The following is a 22,026-nucleotide window of genomic DNA, read 5'->3' on the forward strand; positions in this document are numbered from 1 at the left end:
ACTAAAGTTGACGGCTAAGGGGGCGGGTCGACCGCTATTCCGTTGCACAGCCAAAGTAGCTAGCACCCAAGCTAAAAGCTAGCGAGCTAAGGGCCGCTTCCTCCGACGCGACATGCTCAGCTGAAGTCTCGCACGGAAAAGGTGAGTTTCCGGGAGTAACACGAACGCATGTGACGTTTATTTTAATCTCGGTGCAAAAACCCAACAGACGAAGAGAAAGTCGCGCAGTTAAAAAAACCGTTTGTTTCGCTTCGTCCTCGACGTGTCATTTCGTTTGACAGCTTCCTGTTGTTTAGCTAGCACAGCAGCGAGCTTAGCCACGGACGGCGTTAGCAGCTCTCTAAGGTTGGAAATGTCTTCTTGTTCCTCCTCGTGATATCCAGGCTGCGACGCGGACATGAAACCAGTGGCATCAGTTCACTGGTCTCGTTCCTGAGTGGTCTCTGTTTTGAGGGGTTTTCGGTAAGACGCATTTGAAACGCTAGCTAAAACAGCTCAGAGTCATTCGTGCTCTTCATCGTTTGTTTTGGTTTTATTTGAAGAGTCGAACTTAAATCCGAGATGAGAACCACGATAGAGACATTATGAACATGGCTTAATGCTAATCTCATAACCTTTTATAGTTATTCATATTGTTTTCCGTAACCTCCAGAGCTGTGACGTTAAGTAAACAACAGTTGTCAAGCTTCAGTCTTAACATTTGTACTATACATTCAACTGATTGCTTCAAACAGTACGTGGTTAGCTTTTAATACGAATTCAAGTTTGCTGACGTTTGCTATTTTCTTCCAAAATCTACCAAGCTGACACGACATTATTCCTTGTTTTGCTAATGATTGATTCATGCTATGATAAGATGACATTAATGACCTTGTCAGTCAAGTCAAATAGCTTTCGGCAGTAATGAGCCAATTTCCTTATAGATGCATGTGTCATCAGACCGGTTTGTTCACACATTCCATGTATGAGACGGAGCAGTATGTTTAACGATCAAATATGAATGTGATCTTATGGGTTGTTTGTTTGTTTTTTCTCCTTCAGGCTGTAAACTCACCAAGTGAAACCACCGGCTGCTGTGATGTCAGAGCCGAAGCCCCCGACTCCAACCCCTGGAGACACGTACAAGGGTTGGCTCTTCAAATGGACTAACTACATAAAAGGTTATCAGAGACGCTGGTTTGTTTTGAGCAATGGACTGCTGTCGTATTATAGGTAAGTTGTATCTGCTTACTTGTGAGATGGCGTTGGTGATAGACAATGAATATATCAGAAGTTTCACAGCTATAACTTGCATTTCGCAACTATAAACTCTATTTAAACAGCACTAAACTCCCCTAATTTAATCACATTTTCAGCAGCCTTAAGAAAATGAAATGGTTTGATAATATTGCTCATATCACACTCTGTATTTTACTGTCCTTCATTCATTCATCACTCGTGTGTCTTCAGGACCCAGGCAGAGATGGGCCACACATGCAGAGGCACCATTAACTTGGCCACAGCCAATATTACTGTGGAGGACTCGTGCAATTTTGTCATTTCCAACGGCGGAGCGCAAACCTACCACCTGAAGGCCAGCTCTGAGGTGGAGCGGCAGCGATGGATCACGGCGCTGGAGCTGGCCAAAGCAAAGGCCGTCCGTATGCAGGCCGAATCTGGTGAGAGAGCAGAAACGTTGATGGGAGACATAATGTGAAAATCCTCTACAGCTTATGAAGCAGCATCTATGTGTGCAAAATTCGTCATTTTATCTTCCTCGTCCTCTTCCTCAGACGACTCCGGTGACGATTGTCCCACAGCTCCACCCAGCGCAGGACAGGGTGGCGGCTGCCGTAACTCAGAAATCCAGTCCACACTGCGAACAATGGGCAGCAAGGTGGAGGACCTCACCACCTGCAACGATCTCATTGTCAAGCATGGGTCTGCCCTTCAAAGGTATCCGTTATCTTAGCAGTTTGACCACTTTAGAAAGGATTATTCAACAGAAAGAGGAGTGACAGTAATTTAAATATTTGATGTGCATGTCCCTTCATTTATTCCTCTCTTCTAAACACACAGGTCTTTGTCAGAACTGGAGGGGATTCGTGTTGGAGGCGACATGGGGGAAAAGATCAGACAAGTCACAGAGAGGGCCACACTGTTCCGAATCACCTCTAATGCCATGATTAATGTATGTTGCCCCAGCGTGAATCATGTAGGAACACACTACACTGTTGTTGGCTCTTTCCCTAACATGTTACTGTTGTGTTTGCATGCTCCCCTAGGCGTGTCGAGACTTCCTCTCCCTGGCCCAGAACCACAGCAAGCGCTGGCAAAAGGCCTTGACGACCGAAAGAGACCAGAGGATACGGCTGGAGGAGACTCTGGAGCAACTGGCCAAACAGCACAACCATTTGGAACGAGCTTTCAGAGGAGCTACGGTTCTCCCCTCTTCATTCAGCAATCCCGCCTTAGGTAACAAAGGTAGGGTGCTCTACCCCAGCTGAACTTTTGTATTTGGACCATGACATGCACCTCTGCCATTCCGAGACCAATTTGGCCTTAAAGTCATTCATTCTGTCACCGTCTGTCTTCACTTTAGGCGGTGTTTCAGGAAAGGGAGATGCCAGTGACGAGGATGACGACAATGAGTTCTTTGATGCTATGGAAGATCCTGCAGAGTTTATTACTGTCCCTGCCGACCCCAAGTATCACAGGTTATTTACTTTCTTTCATTTTTCAAATCTCAGTGATTTTGTTTATCTAAAAACTTCTCTGTATGTTTTATTTCTTTTTAGTTTTTAAAATATCTGTTGTCTTGTTTCTCTGTTCCACAGGAGATCTAACAGTAATCTTAGTGGGTTCAGCAGTGAGACCGGGATTGACGATCAGTCTGTAAATGTGTGTTAAGTTTGATTTTACAAGCAAGTTTGGATTTGTTTTCACTTCTCTGCTTGTCATCATGTCAAAGTTACCTTGCCCTCAACAATGTTTTCCTTTTCTTCCTTCAGTTTGATGAACTGTCTATGGCATCTAATCCGGAGTCTCCTCAGACTCTGGAGCTAGAGCCAGTTCGACAAAGACGGACTCATATTCCTGACAAGCCCAACTATTACCTCAATCTGTGGAGCATCATGAAGAATTGCATTGGAAAGGAGCTCTCAAAGATACCAATGCCTGTAAGAAACATGTACACTTTTTTACAGACAAGGTGTCTTTTCTTTGAGAAATATCAGAAGTAACCAAACTCCTTCTCTGTGTGGTCCTGCACCTGCCAGGTAAATTTCAACGAGCCCCTCTCCATGCTGCAACGTCTGTCCGAAGACCTGGAGTACTACGAGCTGCTGGACAAGGGTGCTAAATGTCAGAGTTCTCTAGAGCAGATGTGCTACGTCGCCGCTTTCACAGTGTCCTCCTACTCCACGACTGTCCACCGCACAGGGAAACCCTTCAATCCACTGCTGGGAGAGACTTTTGAGCTCGATCGACTCAGAGAGTGCGGCTACCGCTCCCTATGTGAACAGGTATGATGAAATAACATCCCAACTAACAACGAAACATAGCTACAGTTTACAAGTTATTTTTGCTGTTTCTAACTGTTTCAATTGCGATTTAAAGTCTTGAATAGTTCCGTGAACAAGACCACATTCATGTTTTACCATAATCCGCCTCTGAAAAATAAACATGGCTGTAGTGTTTTAACAGGCATGTTTGTTTTCGTGACTAGTTCCAAGCCTTTGACTGACTTTGCCTTTGTTACATCTTGTCTCACTTCACTCTTCGCCTCTTCTCAGGTGAGTCACCACCCACCTGCTGCAGCTCATCATGCCCTCTCTGAAAAGGGCTGGACACTCAGACAGGAAATAAGTCTGGCCAGCAAGTTTAGAGGAAAATATCTCTCGATCATGCCCCTGGGTGAGTTAATGTGATCAACTGTTTATTAGTCAGTGTCACTGTGTACATCTTAAAATAATTTTCATATTTCTGTGAAGTCTCATTTAAAAGCTCATACCTTCAGTTTGTAGTTATACCGGGAAAAACACTTTCTGATGTAACATTGTTCCATCTCTGTTCCCAGGTTCTATCCAGTGTTTGTTTGATAAGAGCAACAATCACTACTCTTGGAAAAAAGTAACTACAACAGTCCACAACATTATTGTGGGGAAACTGTGGATCGATCAGGTAATTCAAAAATTATTTAAAAACAACTAAATGATATAGATGCCTTCGTGCACCACAATGTTTTACTTAAGTCGTCAGACAGCAAAACATTTTGTCCCTTTCCGCTCTGTGCCTCCAGTCAGGGGAGATAGATGTTGTGAACCACAAGACAGGAGATCGCTGCCACCTCAAGTTTGCTCCCTACAGTTACTTCTCCAGAGATGTACCAAGAAAGGTGGGTTTTCACATGTGTTTTGTCTTTTTTCTTTTACGGTATAGAACTTCCTGTATGTAAAACCAGAGTTTAGAAGAAAATAGAAATACGAAAAGTTAGATATTACTACGTTTTTGCTCAGAAACTATTGAGCTACCCTGATAGTAAGCACGTCATGCGCTGCTCTCTGTCAACATTTTTTAATATTACATTTATAACTGACGGCTGTGTTTTTCTCTCAGGTAACCGGAGTAGTAACGGATAAGGATGGAAAGGCCCACTACGTGCTCTCAGGAACATGGGACGAGAAGATGGAGTTTTCCCGGGTAATGCAGAGCAGTAAAGGGGAGAACGGCACAGAGGGCAAACAGAGGACTGTGTATCAGACCCTCAAAGCCAAAGAAATCTGGAAAAAGAACCCTTTACCGTAAGTTTCTGGTTTTAGTTAAAGTGCTTTTAAACAAATGGAGCTGTAGGTTGGCTTTGTGCATCTGATCGTTTTATTGTTTTGACTTTCCAGAGAGGGAGCGGAGAGCATGTACTTCTTCTCCACACTGGCCTTGACTCTCAATGAACTTGAGGAGGGAGTGGCGCCAACAGACAGTCGACGACGCCCTGACCAGCGCTTAATGGAGGACGGCCGCTGGGACGAGGCTAACGCGGAGAAACAGAGGCTAGAAGAAAAGCAGCGCACGGTCCGTAGAGAAAGGGAGAGGGAAGCTGTTAAAGCCGTCTGCTCACCTGAGGAAGGTAGGAAAAGAAAGATGGCCGCTTGGGTTTGTTTGGTGTTGTCCAATGTTGTTCTGTCCATTCATCTTTTGTCCACTTTGTCTGTCTCGGTATATTTTGTCTGCTTGTCTCTGTCTCAACCCTAAGCTGTCAATGAGGATTCAATCAATGACTCACCCTTGAAAAGCAAGTACTCTTGGCTTAGTCTTTCCCCACCCTAGCTCTACACTTCACGTTTATTCTAGAATCTTAAACACACACGCACCTGTTTGTGTTTGTGTGTGTGTGATGTAAGAAGGTGCTATGGTTAATATCTTCGCCATGTCTGTAACTTCTCATTCACATGTTACTGTCCCTTCATTCGTTTGTTTCATTTAGCTGATGCACAGGAGACTGGCACAGAAGCAAGTGAGGTTTCTGATGAAAGCAAGTATCACCACGGTTAAACATAACATGTACATTTTAACAGTGCTCCTAGTGGCATTTTAACAACACTGTGAGAAAGAAATGACCTCAGTATATCCACAGACGCCTGATTCTCTGTTCTAAAGACGTGATAGTTACTCAAACAAGAAGCAAGTCGCTATTTGGAGCAGCAACACAGTCAGGAATATTTAACTGTTCTTCTTCATGGTGGACAAAGTTATGTTACATATCGACAGAGGTCATCGGCCATTTTATATCATTAAATTTATACTTCCTTCAAACATCCAAGGGCAGCACTGAACAGCGTTTGCAGTTACATTGGCTTCTATATTACTTCTTATCTAAGTCAGATTAGATAAAACTGTCTATTAGTTTTATGACATCTTGAATGGCATCTACACTACTGCGTACATCTGCCAGTCCCCATATGAAACCACATTTAGATTCACTAGATCTGGATCTTTATCAGGATCTGCACACACTCATAGATGTTGTTGTTGTTTGAACCAAGATCGACAAATTATTCTCAGAGAAATCAACGAAAATGTTAAAACGCCCCATCTGACACCGTTAAAGAAAGTGAAATCAAATTCCCGGATCCGCACCGAAATTGAATAGGCTCCTCCATGAAATTTCATCTGTAGAGATAGTTTTTTTTTTTGTTGCATAATCCTACTTATTAACAAACAAATGCAGAAAAAAACACAACCTCATTGATGCAGATTAAAAGGTATTGTATGATGGTACAATGGGCGAAGGGCTGGTCAGTATAAACAGAAGTTACAAAAAACTTGAACAGGAGAAGCGAAGTTACACTTTGTGGCACAATTAATGTGAAGTGGGGCCTTTTATTTGAGAGAAACGGTACAAATGTCATTGTTGCATGAGGTGAAGATCAAAAACTGGCTTTGTTATGGTCAAAATAACTGTTACAGATCAGTCGACTCATCACAAACAATAGAAACTTGTCTCTTGTGCTTAAGATGCCACGAACAGCACTTTCAAAATGTACACGAACAACAAATTGGTGTGGATTTAATTCTGTTGAGTTGTGGAATTTACATTTTCTTTTTGTGCTGGTGTTGCTCAGCTGACACAGAGGACTCTCCCCCTCTTACACCTGTTGCATGCAAGTAGCCCCTTACATTTTCACTGGCTGTTTAACTTTTGTGTCATTGCTCATTTGCCGATCGTAGCCACTCTTTTTATTTCCGTAACTTCCAAACATTCATTCCTTCATCCTTCGTTCTTTTTTCAGCCCCTCATGGACCATCACTCCTCCCCTTTTTAAGCAAGTATTCTGGTCGTGATATTACATACAGTGCAGCTATCTTAGACTTTCTAGTGATTTAGTAGAATCCAGATTTTTATTTATCAATAGATCGTTCATCCTCCCTCATTTCCTCCTTACACCCTTTGCAACTGACTCTCTCTTAGTGGAAGGCAAGGACGGTGCTAATGGAGCTCCAGTCAAAAGCAAGTAACATTAGTCCCGATCCCCGTTGTCCCTCTTTTGTTCCTTTTTGTTTTGAAAGCGTCTATCAATGGAGACTAGATGTCACTAATGGTAGACTATGTAGAATAAACCAAGCTTTGTAATACTGTAATTTAGAGAAGTAACCTATTAGACACTGATCACAATACCCTGGTCCCGGGAGGTTAGTGCTATAGTTGTGAGCCCCGCTCTCTCCGCATGATGCCAAGTGCAAACTAGAGCCCAGCTGATATGGATCTTTTGCGGCCTGTTCAGTAAAATAAAAGTTTCCATATCGGCAAACAAATGCTCATGCAGATACTATCGGCCGACTTGTATATCTGTTGGGCTCTAGTGCAAACCAGTTTTGCCTCCTGTGTTTGCTTTAAATAAGGTGCATCTGAAGACTTGTTCATCGCTATTTGTTATTGAACCATCTGAGAGCATATCGGCTTCTTTTAGGCTGTGATATGTTGCCTTGGCTCAGTGGCTCCCTTCCATCTTGTTAAAAGACATTTCTCTTCCTTCAGGTGCCCATCAAGACAACCACCAAGCACTGTGGTTTGAGAAGATCGATGACCCTGTATCCGGAGAGACCTTGCACATCTACAAGGGGGGTTACTGGGAGGCGAAGGAGCAAGGCGGTTGGGACATTTGCCCCGACATCTTCTAATCGCCGCAGAATTGGCCCGTTTTCCCTCAGCGGTGTTCAAATGAGAAGGTGGTAAGAAGAGACCTACCTGACATCGGCTGAAAGTGTGGAATCGAGCCTGACGTCGAACTTTCTTTAATGTCTGTAGCTTCAACCGATCACCTCAATGTAGACACACTGCACATTGAGCTTTGTAGTAACATTGCATCTGGTCAGTCAGTGCTCAGAAACCCTTCTCACTGCCTCTCAAACACTCTCCTTATCTTTGTCTTCTTCTGCTACTTGTTCTCAGTCCACGGGCCACTAAGGGTTCAGTGTTTCCTCAGAAGCACTAATGTCAGGCATCATTCATCCAGACGGCATTACTATTTATAAGGTTTGCTTAGACAGAGTGAGCCACTACCTAACATCTATTAAATGTGTTTCTGTTTGTTGTGCATTCCTTACGTTTGTCCTAACGTAGAATTTATTGCATATTCCCCAGCACAGCACCACCGGGAGTCAAAGTTCAATCCCACTCCGACATCTTTAATAGTTCACATAGTGGATATTCCCCGACACCAGATTCCGACCACATCTGGATTGAAATGCTTCGGTGGTTCTGACAAAGAGTGATTTTGTTTTCCAAAGGATGTAGATTTGTCATATTTCAACAATAATGTAACAGGGTTTGCCTTTGACTATATGGGGAATTGTGGTGCTACAGCTCTAGAGGTAAACGACATGTACACATCGCTCGCTGAGTAATAAGTGTAAAAGACATGACAGTGGTTGAGAGACGTGAAAGTCGCTCATGACGATAATGCCCCTGCTCTCACGGTAATTTGGCCCGATAAAGTCTGGTTTGTTTGTTTGTTTTAAGAATCCTTTATTCTGAGTCTTTATTGGCTTTAGATTTCATTCTATATGCAGGTTTTTTTTTTACCTTTTTGAAGAGTAATTCATTGAATAATAATTATTCTTTATTTGTTGTTTTAAATACCATATAAATTAATATAATTGTTGTGTAATCATGCTAATTTGTATTGGTACCAATGAAAAATTTAATATTTGCAAGAAATTGGGGGGGGGGAGGAGTTTCAGCCCTGTTGTTTTTGTTTGTTTTTATTGTTTTGTTTTTTTTGCCTAGCTGTTAACGATCTCCATAAATGCACCAGCCTCATCGTATTGTCTCATAAAATGTATTCGATTTACCCTCTAATCCTTAATGTTTAGGATCAAGCGTGTTAACAAGTCGGCTTCTTGCTAATAACAGAATCAACCGTTTCATTTCTGCTCTTCAAAGTAAATGTCGACGCTCACAATTTGAATGTTAGGTGATTAAATTCAGCGCTAACACCGAGCCGTGTGCTTGATGATTCGTGAAGTGATGTGAAATATGAGGCAAACGTCTTTGGTCCTCCTGGTTTTCCGTCAAACTTAATGATCACAGCTTTAATCTTGATATTTTAGCGTTTTGTGTGTGAAGATGTTGAACAGACAGCAATAACAGTGCCTCAGTGCATTGATACACTCATAATGGCACAAAATGAAATATGAGGACAGTGTGAAGGTAAAAAAACAAACTCAAACTTCAAATTCTGAATTCTGTTTTTGTGTCTGCTGCTGTTTGTCACTGGAGTGGAAGGACTGTCTGGTGGATGAAAATCTGAATTTCATTTTATATTCAAGTGTACTTAAAAAGGAGGAACACTCAAAATGAAGATCACAAATCATGATGTTGCAAATATTTATGTGTATATATGAAATAGTAAAGTAACTGTGATATTAACTGGTTTTGTTGATAGAGAATCTAAGGGCAGTGATGCACTTTTAATTTGTTTTCTTTTGTCATTTTTATTTACTCGGATCCGGATACAGTTTCTTTTTCTGAGCTTTGCAACACATTACCACAAATCATCCTTTTCCACATAGGATAGCTTTATATATTTATATTTTTAACTTTGGCTTTACTCAAAATTGAAGTAGATGTCCTGATTCTACATTATGTCCCTTCAATTATAGAGATTATGGTTTCTTTTCAGTCTTCTTTTGATACAATATAATCTTAATTTTTAACCATTGGTCTTAATTGTTTAGCCCTGTTATCACATTCTATGTTTTAACTCTTAAGTTTCTACCTTTTTTTTTCATTCTTGCTATTGTTTCCAGTCATTTTTTTCCCGCACACAAAAGAGACTGAAGGTGTTATTGCACTTTAGTACAGTACAGGAGCTACTTAATATGCCCCAATTGATTTAACTGAGAAACAGTCAGCTGTTGGTGTCCGCTAATGAAGACTTTGTGAGTTTGTTTCAGAAACTTTTTCCTAAACCGTGTGCAGTAGTTCAAAACATATGTTCATAAGTAAAAAAAATATATATACATATGTATTGAAAGGCATTGATTTCACCCTTTTTCTGTCCATTAATTGAGTTTTTAGCAGGATTGTGTTAGAGGTTGACAATATTAAAGTCTGTTTGGAGATGAAGTGCAAATCTCTGGTTCTGTCGTTTTTGTTTATTTAAACGCATCACAAAACAGCTCATGTGAGTTAATGGGATTCATAAAGCAGATGTTACCTGTTTATATATTTTTGAACTAGTGTATAGTTGGGTTTAACCCTTTTTATATACAGTTTATGGTTTAACCACAGTGAAGTCCTACAATACTTGCAGAAAAACAATATGTAAAATTAACATCTGATCAGGGTAGAAATGTAAATCATACATGTACTTACGCAATATGTGATGAATATTATGACTATTGTAGTAGAGAGGCTATATAAAAGGGTAATTGTGGACTTAAACAATGATTTGCCTTAACAATACATGATAGTAGCTTTCAGAAGTAGCTTTATAACAAAGGCGAGCTCTTGCATCCAATTGAACATAAAAAATATCAGAATGGGTGATTCCCGAGAGTTAAATAATTTGATAACGGATGCATTTATGTTCAAGCAGAATTTTAATGCCATATCTTGTTCCACTCTAGTTTAGGGAAAACAATCAGATAAGATAATACTTTATTATTGATCCCACACTAGGGGGATTCACTTGTTACAGCAGCAGATGGTCAAAAAGAAGAAAACAAAAGAGCAAGTGAAAAGTAAAATATAAAAACAAAGGGAGCTATGTACATGACATGAACCTTTAACTACTGGCACAGACTGGTTGCATGAGGATGTTGCTGGTATTTGTGCATATTTATAAGGAAACATGAACATTTATGAATATACTGATATAAGTAACGGGGCCGGTATAGTTTCTCCAACTCTTGTTAGACGAAAGGTTTGTAGGACAACATCTGATTTGTAATGTTATCACATGAGGTTTACGACCATGCATCATAAACACTAGAGTGGGATTCATTTGAGTTTATTCAGGGGAGAGTGAAAAAGAAAAAAGGATATTCCCCATTAGAATATCAGTAAACATCAGGGACGTCTGACCATTTCCTCTGGGACTTTTGGGGGATTTCTTGTCAAAATAAAACTGAAACACGTGGGGGGTTTATTTTCAGTATTGCGAGTTGAGTTTGATTTCCCCCACTTGTGTTGTGATTAAATACAAATAAAATTAGAACAACATCTATTGTTAGCTAACTGAACACACGAACTATAAGAAGAAACAAAGACATATCTGAACTCAGTGTTTGAGACACCCTACCAGTGGGGTGGAGTTAGTGCTGAGTCAGTCTCCTCTCGCACGGGGAGGCGTGGGTGTAATAAACAAGCGCGTCTTGTGCTCTGCTCTTGACGCCATCATCTTTTGTTTACGCGCCGGGCGGAGCTGCCTCCTCCTCCTCCTCCTCCTCCTCCGTCTCCAGGAACACAGACTGTTTGAAAACCGCAAACACGGGAGTTCACCTCAGTGTCTGATTCCGATAGCGAGGAAACATGTCGGCGAATGGAGCAGGACGAGCGGGACAAGACTCCACGGACGCGAAGACAAGCGACGGGCAGAGGTGAGCTCGTTTAGCCACTTAGCTGTTTGTCTATTGTTAGCAGAGGAAGCTAATATGAGACCATATGTTACGGCTCATCTTGTTATTCTCACCGCGTTTCACCTCCTTCCAGCTGCTGTGTGCGAGCCTGCAAACCGGTTAGAGCTCCAGTGTGTAGGACTATGGATCTATTGGATATGATATAATCCTACTGATGTGTATTAATCATTTAAATTGTACGAATTGTTGTTTTCTTTACCCTAGAACGAGCCCCTTTAATTCACATCTGGAGCCTCTACGGAGGCCGCCATGTTTTGTACAGTAGCCCAAACTGGACAAACTAAACACATTTTATCCCAGAATTCACTAAACCTTAGTTACACATTATAACTTTTCACATTAGGGTGAATTCAGGTTATCTGGGACATTGTTTTGCAATTTTGTCTGTGTAATTATTTGATTTAATAAAAGGCAGTGCAGGCAAACAGGAAAGTCTCATGGGAGACGTGGGTCCTACACTTGTTGTTGTCTGAAACTGATTGTGTAACTACTGGTGGGTTTATTGTCCCTCAGGTCAGAGGCGTCCTCGTCGGCTCCGGAGGAAGTGGACGCCAAGGCCCAACCCCACAGCTTCAGATACAGCCTCGATTTCCCCAGCATCGGCCAGTGCATCATCATCAACAACAAGAACTTCGATAGGAGAACAGGTGATTACTGAGGTTTGGTGCTGACTCTGGCAGAGCTGTGGTTAGTTTTCTTTTCAGATGAATGGCTCTAGGAAGAGCACATATGTCCACCAGGGCCCAACGGTCCTTTAAATTCCAGACAAAATAAACCTTTGTGAGACACAAGGTTCGGTTCTCATGATTGTTATGATTGCTATTTTTATGATCTAAATCGTCAGTATAGAAAATGTTAAACATCAATAAAAATTCAGGTTAATTTCTTGTATTTCTACTTAAATTTAGTCATTCTCCCTTTATTTTGGGTTCAGGGTTTGTGTCAATCCAGGTTAAGACACATTGAGGCTTTAGAAAGTCCCATTTTGAAATGCTAGTCTTAAGTGACCAGTCAGCCTAAGCTAATGGGTCAAGGGCCTCAAATGTACACTGTTTAAACTTTGAGTAGCAGTTAGGTGTTCGCTGTCACTAGACGTTCCTGTGTTGTCTCTGTTGTAGCGTCTCCAGTTTCCAGTTAGTGTACATGAGCGTCTCCCACTCGGTCTCCTAGATATGGTGGATTAGTTTGGTGCGAGCACTTCCAAGTCAGAAAGCCGTGGTGTCATTGGCTCTTAACTGTGCAGGTTGTTGATTAGCAAGTTCTCGGTTAGGTTGAACACCAGGGTTCAGTCTTTGGGCAGTGGGTGGGTCACTGTAGTTGAGGAGGCGAACCTGTAATCATTTGTTTATCTCTCCTTCAGCAACTATTTGCTCCAACACTACTGTATTTACCAGGACCCAACAAACATGGTCTTGACTTGTGTGAGTTCCATTACAGCTTTCTTTCCAGATATCTTTTGGGCAGCATGGCCTTTATTGATAGGACAGAATTTCAGTGTGAAAGGAGGAGAGAGAGAGTGAGGGAAGATACACAGCAAAGGGTCAGAACTGAACCTGTGGCCCCTGACATCTTGGTCTGAAAGCCCAGCTGCTACACTCACTATCTCAATGGGACCAATGTTCAACTGAGACCAGTGGCAGTAAAGTCTGTAGTAGAGAATGACAACAAGCAGGCAGTTGCAACATAATTCTTGTGTTTCATCTTTTTTTTTTTTTTACAACACAATACACTTCAATAACTTAGGCTGTGAACTTACAGTATCAGATAAGGAAGTTGAGGTTTCACAAATGACTTGCAGTCACATATCTGTGGTTTATTTGGTTCCTCTTCAAAGTCTGATGTCGTTGCTTTAAGATGACGGTGTACAGGTAGAAGTCCGTGACATGTATTGTTATGTTCATAATCTTTTTGTGAAGAAAGACCATGTCTGCCTCTGCCTCCTGAGGGACTGTAGAAGGGGAGTGTTTGTGCCGAGCAGCAAGACACAGTGTGAAACCTTGAGTCCTTGTCTACTCTAAACAGGAACATTCTGCGACCTGAGCTCAAAGAGCCGTGTCTGCTCATACTGAAAGAGGCTGTAACGTCTGGCTGAGAAGACCTTGGGTTTCAGTTCAAGTAAACACAGCTTCAGTCTGTCCTCAGTGTTTAGAGCATCAGAGCTGTGTTTAACAAACTCGCTTAGCAGGACAAACTGTACACACATGACTGCTTGTTCAACAACAGTCAGTTTGATGTTCTAAGAGGAAGAACATATGAACGGGGGAAATATCAGCCTGTCAGGTTCTTTTCATTCTTTCTAGCTGATCACCCAGAAAAGGTTATTGCCTTAATTGAGTTTTGCATACTCAGAATTCCCCTGGTCGTCTTTCCAAGAGCTACATGGAATTTATTTGAACAGCTAAAAATATTCGTGTGACAGGCTAGTTAGTTGTTCCACAGCCTCACTCCCACAGACAGGGCAGGTGATCACAGCTACTGTACACGACATATTAGAAATGTTCAATCCCCCGACACACAGTGGCCTGGAAGCAATGGTTTGTTTATAATACAGCAGTGTTGGGCTTTAAATAAAAGTCACATCCAGGAAGTAGACAGTATGCTATGAGTTTTGACTAATAATATATCATGTTATTAAAGTTAATTATTAATTACTTGTGTCTGTGGATTGTCAAGTAATAGTATATCATGTAATGAGGATTAGTATGTTATTAGTGTTAACTAATACATCATAAATTATGTACTGTTAGCATAAGTGTGTTATTAACTAATTACATAACAGTGACTCAAGTATGTCGTGACAGTGAAGCAGCAAATGGAATTCAACCATCACTAATTCTGTTATTTACACCTGTGTTGGTGTTTTCACTTTTTCTGGCCGATCAGGTCGGACTCATGTGTGTTGTCACCAGACGTTATGTACTTATCAGAATGAACCCAGCTGCAGGTGGGGTTTGCTTTTCACTTCACAAAACACAGACACTAGACCTGTGAGTCTGTGCAATGACAAAATACCCTGCCCGACAGCAGCAATTTAACAAATAGATAATGAATCTATTATATAAAGTAATTCATGCACTAGTCTTCTTTAGACTGGACGACTGTAACGCCCTCTTCTCGGGCGTAATCCAGAAGTCACTCTCCTGCCTCCAATTAATTCAGAACGCAGCAGCTCGGCTTCTCACTCGTCTTAAAAGGCAACGTCACATCTCCCCCATCCATGCTTCTCTCCCTGACTGTTTTAGAATTGATTTGAAGATTTTACTGATCACTTTTAAAGCAGGTCGGGGTCTGGCCCCAAGCAACATCACAGAATTGTTGACCCTTTATGTGCCTGCACGCAGCCTTAGATCCTCAGGTGGATCCTGCTGGCTGTTCCAAAGTCGATGGTGACCGTGCTTTTGCCATCAGGACCCGATCATTACGATCATTTGACGGGCAGTCAGTGGTTCCGATTTCATTTATCCCACCTGTGAATCTAAGATGACTCCCACAGAGAGATCAGCAAAGTCTAATTAGCCCAAATATTTTTTAAATTGACTGTTGTACAATAGGTGTGCATGGCCTTTAATATTATGGAAAACTACATCAATATCTGCTTTGTATTTAACTGCCTACATTAGCATTTTCTTTGTAAATGTGTTTTCATTGTATTTGTAAGTAAACAGAACAATGTCTTTTTTTACATCAGGCATGAATCAGCGGAATGGGACAGACGTAGATGCGGCCAACGCGATGAAAGCCTTTGCCAAGTTGGGATATAAAGCGAAGGTTTACAACGACCAGACAGTCGAGCAGCTGAAGCAGGTTTTACTTGCTGGTAAGTACATATGCTCTACATACATCATTTACCTTTTTCACGTCAGCTTTTTTCAAAATAAATTGAATGTTGTGCATGTTTTGGATGACAGTATCAAAGGAAGATCACAGCTCCTCGGCCTCGCTCGTGTGTGTCCTGCTGAGTCACGGAGACGAGGGCGTGTTCTTCGGTACCGACGGCTCAGTGGAGCTCAAGTACCTCACGTCGCTTTTCCGAGGCGACCGCGTCAAATCGCTGGTGGGAAAACCCAAACTCTTCTTCATACAGGTATTTTAATTGTTCCTGCTTTCATCTCCTCTCAGCTTCCCTCCGGCTTTAAGTATGTAACCTGTAACCGGTTCTTGTTGTGTTGGTGTGCACGTGGAGTAGGCTTGCAGAGGCACTGATCTGGATGGAGGGATTGAAACAGACAGTGTAGACGATGGTGTGATCAAGATCCCCGTGGAAGCTGACTTCCTCTACGCCTTCTCCACAGCCCCAGGTGAACACTCACACACTCACACACAAATCTTTTTGCACATGTATTGTCTCCTTTTTTTAAAATATTGATATCTTCCATCTCTCATCTCTTTCCAGGCTACTACTCGTGGAGGAACACCACGACCGGCTCCTGGTTCATGCAGTCGCTGTGCGAAATGATCAGCAAGTACGGAAAGGAGTTGGAGCTCCAGCACATCATGACACGAGTGAACCACAAGGTGGCAGTAGAGTTTGTGTCCGTCTCCAATTCACCAGGTTTTAATGCAAAGAAACAGATCCCGTGCATCATGTCAATGCTGACGAAAGAGATGTATTTTTCCCGCTGATGTCATCTCCTCACCACAGAGCTTCATCGGGCTTCAGGGTTGTGCTTGTGAAGTTTACACATTCTGACTGAAAATCTCTTGAAACCTCCGTTTACATAAATCTGTCAGAGCAGATGTGATGCTAAATTGCTTTTACTCAACAAACTTGGGATTACAAGGTTCTTACTGCACTTTTCTAAAAACACAGAATTTGAAAGTTTTTCTCAGCAGCACGTCTTTTTTTTTTTTTTACACATTTAAGCTTGAAATATCATTTTTAAAACAATAATGTAATAAAAACATTTGAATTCCTTTTAAAAATCGTGAAAATTTGCAGGTAATAAGACAATTGGCCGTGTAATTCCCAGTTTGTTACCAGTAGATGCCTCTTTGCTGTTTACACTGTACAACATTTCAGGGAATTAATATCTGGAGCCAGTTTGATAGGAAGTTTGACTTTTTATATCTGTTTAATCATGAACGTACATTAGGTCAGTCATTTGGGGTCATTTCTGTGGAATCTCATTTTCTTTCCAAGTTTATATCTTTGCGGTGTCTTCTACATGAATGGCTCCTCTTTTTCATACTGAGATATTTGTATTCCTCCAGTTTTACATCCATTAGAGTTTTCCGGACATTTACTGCTGTATCGCAGGAACATTTCTGGAAAATGTCTTGAGCAACTGACTCGGACAATTGCATTCTCACATTACAGCCTCGCAAGGAAAACTTTTCAGGTCATGTCTGGCTGTGTGGAGCCTGAACGAAGGCGTCACTTGCACTCCATAGGTACATTAAATGATAAAGTTGTGTGGCACATTCAGGAGCACCCAGTAAGCTATCACGTGTGTGTGTGTGGTTTTTTTTTTTAGTGTTAAGGCTTAAGATTGCAATTCTTAATATTATTCATTATCTATTTTCTGAAACATGGATTTCTTTGAACAGTTGCCTGTGATTGTCCTTTCATATGGGGACACAAGCTTCTTCGTAGCAAACATGAGTAAAGCCAGTCGACCTCCCAGATGCTGTTATATGATGAGTAATTGATACTTATTTCATTACTTATTCAGGTGTGTTTTATTTATTTCTTGTGGGGGTTTTTTTTATACTTTATGGCAAATTGGATACTTTCTGACTTCTTCAAAATAATTTCCAGTGGACTGTTGTAAAACTGAGTCAAACTTTTATATGTAACCATCAGGATTGAGTGACTGTATAACTGGGCACAATTTGATCTAAGTTGTCATCGAGGTCCTGCTCATTTTTTTTAACTGAAATCACAGTTTTTAATGCAGCAAACCATCAGAAAAACTATTGTGCATTTAAATAATATTCCAGTGCTATTAGACAATCCAATCCTTTGAATTTACTTTAGTTTGCTATGAATCTCACTCTTCTTCTTTTTATGTAATGTCACTGCTGTGTGGTTGTTGTTTTGTTTTTCCTGAAGAATAAAGACCACTTTTCATCGACTTTTGTTACTATAAGAAACTTACATTATTTAAGTTAAAGTGAACGTCAGGGGTGTTTTCTTTGTATATTTTTTTCAGGCTTAACCTTCACAAACACTGCAAAGGGTCTATTTGTGTACACAAGTGCAAACAGGCGGGATTACTCCAGATTTGGCATAGAACTGGGCCACCAGGTCCTGAGGCCCAGGGCCAAATAAAACTGGGCCTCGGATTCCTTCACCGCACCAAAGCTCTTTACCTCAACCTGCCTCCACAAACAAGCCACTTACTACACGTTGGATAGACCTGAACACAAAGAATCACAGCTGACACCTCCGTGGTCAACACACATACAACCAATTAAAAAGACATTTCCACTCAGAACCAAATATGAGCGTGACATGCATTCATTTTCTTCACCCCTATTCATGCTGAGAATATAATCTAGATACAATCTGCATCACACACAATCACAAGTATATCATGTCCAGCTGACCTGATTATATTAACGATATTGTGTGATAGTTGTTTGTATGAGGAGATATAATGTTACTTTAATTGGTGGATTTATCTATAGACCACCTGTGGCACGGTGGCAACTGATATTTAAACTAGAGTGTTTATTTACTGGAGCGAACACTGACCTGGTTCGAACCACGCTGAAGAAACCCCTCTTTGAATCTCATGTCCAATACTTACGTAACTACATAATTCATTGTTATTGTGTATTTTCAAATGTACTTTCTTATCCAACAATGTGACAGTTTTTCAATATTAATCCCATGCTCTTATTTGTATAATTATGTTGCAGTTTATGCGTTTATCAACTAGACTGTGAAATATTCGGAAACAGGGAAAATGCTTATCATAATAATCTAGAATCTATGCATTGAATATTTTCCCGAAACTTAAAATTATTCAATGCACAATAATGTGAGAACCAGAAAAACTGAGATTTCTTTAGATTTAAAAACCTAAAATATATATCAACTATAAAATAATGTAATTTTTGCAAAAAATAAATTAAGAGTGACTTTGTTGATTTGATTAATTGATGATGAAAATAATAGATTTTCACTCACTCGACAATTGACTAATAGTTGCTGCTCTGTAGTCTATGATCGAGTTTACTATGTGGTTAATGTGTGAGTTCTTCCAGCTGGAGGCGCTAATGAGCTGACACAGATTTGACTTCATGTAAACACTTTATGTCACTTGATTTCTGCCAATTAACACTCATGGAATAAATAACAATAATAAATAGATAGGTAGGTGAAATTCGAATTATACAATTTAAAGATAGATATATATTATATATTACGTGTGTGTGTGTGTGTGTTTATGATACACAATACATGCAATGCATCACAGTATTTGCAGAAAACTTCCAATCCCTGTAGCTATTAGGGTTTTAGGACAACAACCATAAAATATCCGACTCTATGTTGTTATCACGTTTTATTTATTGATTGATTTGATTGGGACAGAGCATGTTAATGAACATCAGTGTAATAACACAACAAGAGTATGTTTTACACTCTGTGCAGTTAAGTTTCTCCTCTGGGACAAAGTTGATGTTTCATTGCATCATGCAGGTGTTTCTACATTTATTTCTACATATCAGTGTTGACACAACCCTCTGAGTTGTTGAACTTACTGTTGCATTTAGATTCTGACAGAAAAAAAAATAGGCTGACTTTGGTGTAAAGTGGGAGTTTACCAGTGACACGTGAACGCAGCACTGTTGAGTGTTTTGCAGCAGGTCTGGATCCTGGTTCTCTCTCTCTCTCCCCCCCCCCTCTCTTTCTCTCTCTCTCTCTCGTGTCATGTTTCCCACTTCTCTCTCTTCTCTGTCTTCACGCATCGCACCTGACGCTGGAGACGTCGCGCTGCACGGTTCGGATCACTTTGTTTTGACCTGCTTCTCTGTTCCTGAAGTTTTACTCAGATCAGGTTCAGTGTTTGGATTAAATAAAAAGTATCTGCGCCCTCCTGAAGGACCAGGATCCATGTGGGGGGTGTAAACTCTGACGCGTTCATGGAGAAGTTCCTGCAGATCGCTCCTCACTCTCTGGCTCTGGTGCTGTCCCGCGTCTGCAGGGGTGATGAAGAGGAGAATAAAGATGAAGAGGACTCGCCATCATCATCATCATCATCATCATCATCATCACCACCGCTCTCGGTTACTTCACAGCATCGCACCGGCTACGAGGTCTTCGCCAGTTTCAAGGCCGTGAACATGCAGCATTTCTGGAACCAGGCTCTGACGCGCGCCCTCTCTGAGATCCTGTTCCTCGGCTGGTTGGACGAACATGTGCTGCTGGTGCAGGGCAGAGAGGCTCATCTGCAGGTGCTCAGGAACGGCTGGACCAGGAGGACGCTGAGGCCCCCACTGGGCTTTGACATCAAGTGCATGGGTGGGTATGTGTGGGAATAACAACAGCACCAGTACAACCAACTGGGACAAGGGTAAGAGTGTGAAGTTGCACAGGCATTGAGGAAAAGTTCAAGAAGTTTGTTTAGAGGCCATGATGGAAGCTGTGTGGGTGATACAGGCTGAACTCTGAGACCTGGACAAGTCTGACTTGTTCTCAGGATGGAGGCAAAGTTTAGTTTTTCTATTTTGTTGAGTTTAGAGATTCAGAATGAGTCAAAGGTCAAAATCAAACAAAAGTCAAAATTCAGTCAAAATTAGTAGATCTTTGCCTCTGTGTATGCAGTATGTTAAAAGATATGATCAGGTTACATGACCGTGATATCTGTAGGGAATAGACTAAATAATTGAGGCAACATTTTAACTCTGGTCACTGTCGAGCCACCTCATTCTCTGGATATAATGTCTCCAACCGTAGGTTTGACTCTTGACTTATATGAGACTAGTAATCGAATTTGAAGTTCTTATTTCTGACCTTGAAAAGTCCTATAAAGGAACAATGAAAACAGCATCACTGAGTGAATTATCTACTTCTTAGTCCTGTGCATTGATGGACTTTCTGCAGTACGTCCAAAACATCAGAGACACAGACTTGTAAGAAGAGCTTTACAATAATGTGACATGAACATCGGGCTAATGACTTTCATCTTACTCATGAAGACGAGTCATGAACCAAGATATTTATAAACAGTATCTGTCACTAAGAGATGCTCAGATCCAACCTTTTCTCCTCCAATACCTCAAATCAAAATATCAATATGGACTATAGATAGAGTAACTGCATGTTTTTTTCAAATTTATAATCTGGATACCTCGTTGGAATCATTTTCAGGTGCAATCGACAATCTGCCAAGAACGAATTAATGCAATTTAAAGTGGAAACGCGATAATTTACACTGACACTGATTTAAAAAACAGTTTCTAGATTGGATTTTTCAATTGATGCAGATCTGGTGTCCATCAGAACCTTGTTTTAACAGTTTGAACATGTGACCACTGTTCTTATTCCTGCAGTTTCTCATTGTTAAACCCCCAAAACACACAGCTCAAGGTCCACTCACTTGCTTATTGTGGAGCTTTCATGCACAGGCCTCAGCTATGGATGTTCTAAGCTCATTACATTTCATCCTTGCTGACTTTTTCTGTCATAGTTTGTGATGCTGTTGTGTTTGATAATCTCAACTCCTTCTTTTGACGTATTTAGTTTGTGTTTCCTGAGAGTTCTGCTGGTTGATTCATGCCACAGCACCTCTTTAATTGTTGGTTCATTCTGGTGATCCACACTAGACCTTATGTGACACACCGGAGGTTTTCTTTTTATATAATATCCCGTGTCTGTTGGTGATTACAGGAGTCCCTCTGATGATGATATGAGTTCAGGCAGCATCCAACCTTTTAATCTCACCCACTTTGTTCAAGGTCTTGATCTGAGTTCTAATGCAAGTTCAACATTCCCACGATCCTACTCATCCTCTTCTGACAAGGCCGTAATTCATCGTATGTGCTCGTACAGGTTTGGACGACCTGAGTCTGTCAGCGAGTTTAACCGCTGCACTCATCATACTGGCCTCACAACTTTCTGTATCTGTGTGGGTGTGTGTGTGTGTGAAAGAGGCATGCAGATGTCATGGATCATAGATCACATCTTATTTATATCTGTTTCACAATATGATTTCGGATTAGGTCATATATTAATAAAGGAGGGATGATGAAGATGAGGGAGTCAAACATTTGTTATTCTTATTTGTTCAGTCTATTGATCATTGTACGAAGCTGACTGACACACTGCATTCAAACAAAAGCGCCCTGCTTTTGTATCATTAATGCATTAGCCCCACATTTGGAGGGGACAAAAGTAAAATTGCTAGGATTTTTTAGCAGAAGGACAGTTTTAGGTTATTTCATGCAGCAAATGCAGTA

The 22,026-nt window shown here is 41.0% G+C and overlaps 3 protein-coding genes and 1 long non-coding RNA gene across 10 annotated transcripts in view; 3 read left to right on the forward strand and 1 right to left on the reverse strand.

Annotated features, from left to right (window-relative positions):
• Window positions 1-10,112, forward strand: LOC117770276 (oxysterol-binding protein 1-like). 7 transcript variants are annotated; one of them, XM_034599558.1, is made up of 19 exons: window positions 1-141; window positions 1,042-1,212; window positions 1,450-1,658; window positions 1,773-1,935; window positions 2,059-2,170; window positions 2,265-2,463; window positions 2,582-2,696; window positions 2,817-2,880; window positions 2,991-3,158; window positions 3,258-3,503; window positions 3,774-3,894; window positions 4,058-4,161; window positions 4,280-4,375; window positions 4,597-4,781; window positions 4,875-5,104; window positions 5,231-5,269; window positions 5,462-5,509; window positions 6,600-6,638; window positions 7,514-10,112. In XM_034599558.1, the coding sequence occupies exons 2-19, from the start codon at window positions 1,079-1,081 to the stop codon at window positions 7,654-7,656; spliced, it is 2,415 nt and encodes an 804-aa protein (XP_034455449.1). In that variant the 5' UTR covers window positions 1-141; window positions 1,042-1,078; the 3' UTR covers window positions 7,657-10,112. The 7 variants fall into 7 exon arrangements, with proteins under 7 accessions (XP_034455449.1, XP_034455490.1, XP_034455499.1 ...); XM_034599585.1 differs by lacking the exon at window positions 7,514-10,112 and adding an exon at window positions 6,768-7,507 and having other exon boundaries at window positions 45-141; XM_034599599.1 differs by lacking the exon at window positions 6,600-6,638.
• On the reverse strand, window positions 241-21,421 carry LOC117770543. The gene is made up of 3 exons (XR_004615411.1): window positions 21,410-21,421; window positions 19,741-19,743; window positions 241-443 (listed from the first exon to the last, which is right to left on the reverse strand). It is a non-coding gene; the product is annotated as an uncharacterized LOC117770543 (long non-coding RNA).
• On the forward strand, window positions 11,275-17,693 carry casp3a (caspase 3, apoptosis-related cysteine peptidase a). Its single transcript, XM_034600000.1, has 7 exons — window positions 11,275-11,580; window positions 12,133-12,266; window positions 15,308-15,436; window positions 15,528-15,703; window positions 15,806-15,917; window positions 16,013-16,245; window positions 16,279-17,693. The coding sequence occupies exons 1-6, from the start codon at window positions 11,513-11,515 to the stop codon at window positions 16,240-16,242; spliced, it is 849 nt and encodes a 282-aa protein (XP_034455891.1). The 5' UTR covers window positions 11,275-11,512; the 3' UTR covers window positions 16,243-16,245; window positions 16,279-17,693.
• Window positions 19,696-22,026, forward strand: part of stox2a (storkhead box 2a) — a 16,643-nt gene continuing 14,312 nt past the window's right edge. Inside the window, exon 1 of the mRNA XM_034599421.1 lies at window positions 19,696-20,089. Coding sequence (XP_034455312.1) covers window positions 19,711-20,089 — 379 coding nt within the window. The 5' untranslated portion in view covers window positions 19,696-19,710. The remainder of the gene's footprint in view (window positions 20,090-22,026) is intronic.

Source organism: Hippoglossus hippoglossus, chromosome 1 (genome assembly GCF_009819705.1).
Source record: "Hippoglossus hippoglossus isolate fHipHip1 chromosome 1, fHipHip1.pri, whole genome shotgun sequence".
Taxonomy (NCBI): domain Eukaryota; kingdom Metazoa; phylum Chordata; class Actinopteri; order Pleuronectiformes; family Pleuronectidae; genus Hippoglossus; species Hippoglossus hippoglossus.

Excerpts from the sequence above, each read along its gene's own strand:
- casp3a (XM_034600000.1), top strand. The coding sequence starts at position 11,513 with ATGTCGGCGAATGGAGCAGGACGAGCGGGACAAGACTCCACGGACGCG. Across the intron at positions 11,581-12,132 it reads AAGACAAGCGACGGGCAGAG|GTCAGAGGCGTCCTCGTCGG; the intron begins GTGAGCTCGTTT and ends ATTGTCCCTCAG. Across the intron at positions 15,704-15,805 it reads CCAAACTCTTCTTCATACAG|GCTTGCAGAGGCACTGATCT; the intron begins GTATTTTAATTG and ends CACGTGGAGTAG.
- LOC117770276 (XM_034599558.1), top strand. The coding sequence starts at position 1,079 with ATGTCAGAGCCGAAGCCCCCGACTCCAACCCCTGGAGACACGTACAAG. Across the intron at positions 2,881-2,990 it reads TTGACGATCAGTCTGTAAAT|TTTGATGAACTGTCTATGGC; the intron begins GTGTGTTAAGTT and ends TTCTTCCTTCAG. Across the intron at positions 5,510-6,599 it reads AAGTGAGGTTTCTGATGAAA|CTGACACAGAGGACTCTCCC; the intron begins GCAAGTATCACC and ends GGTGTTGCTCAG.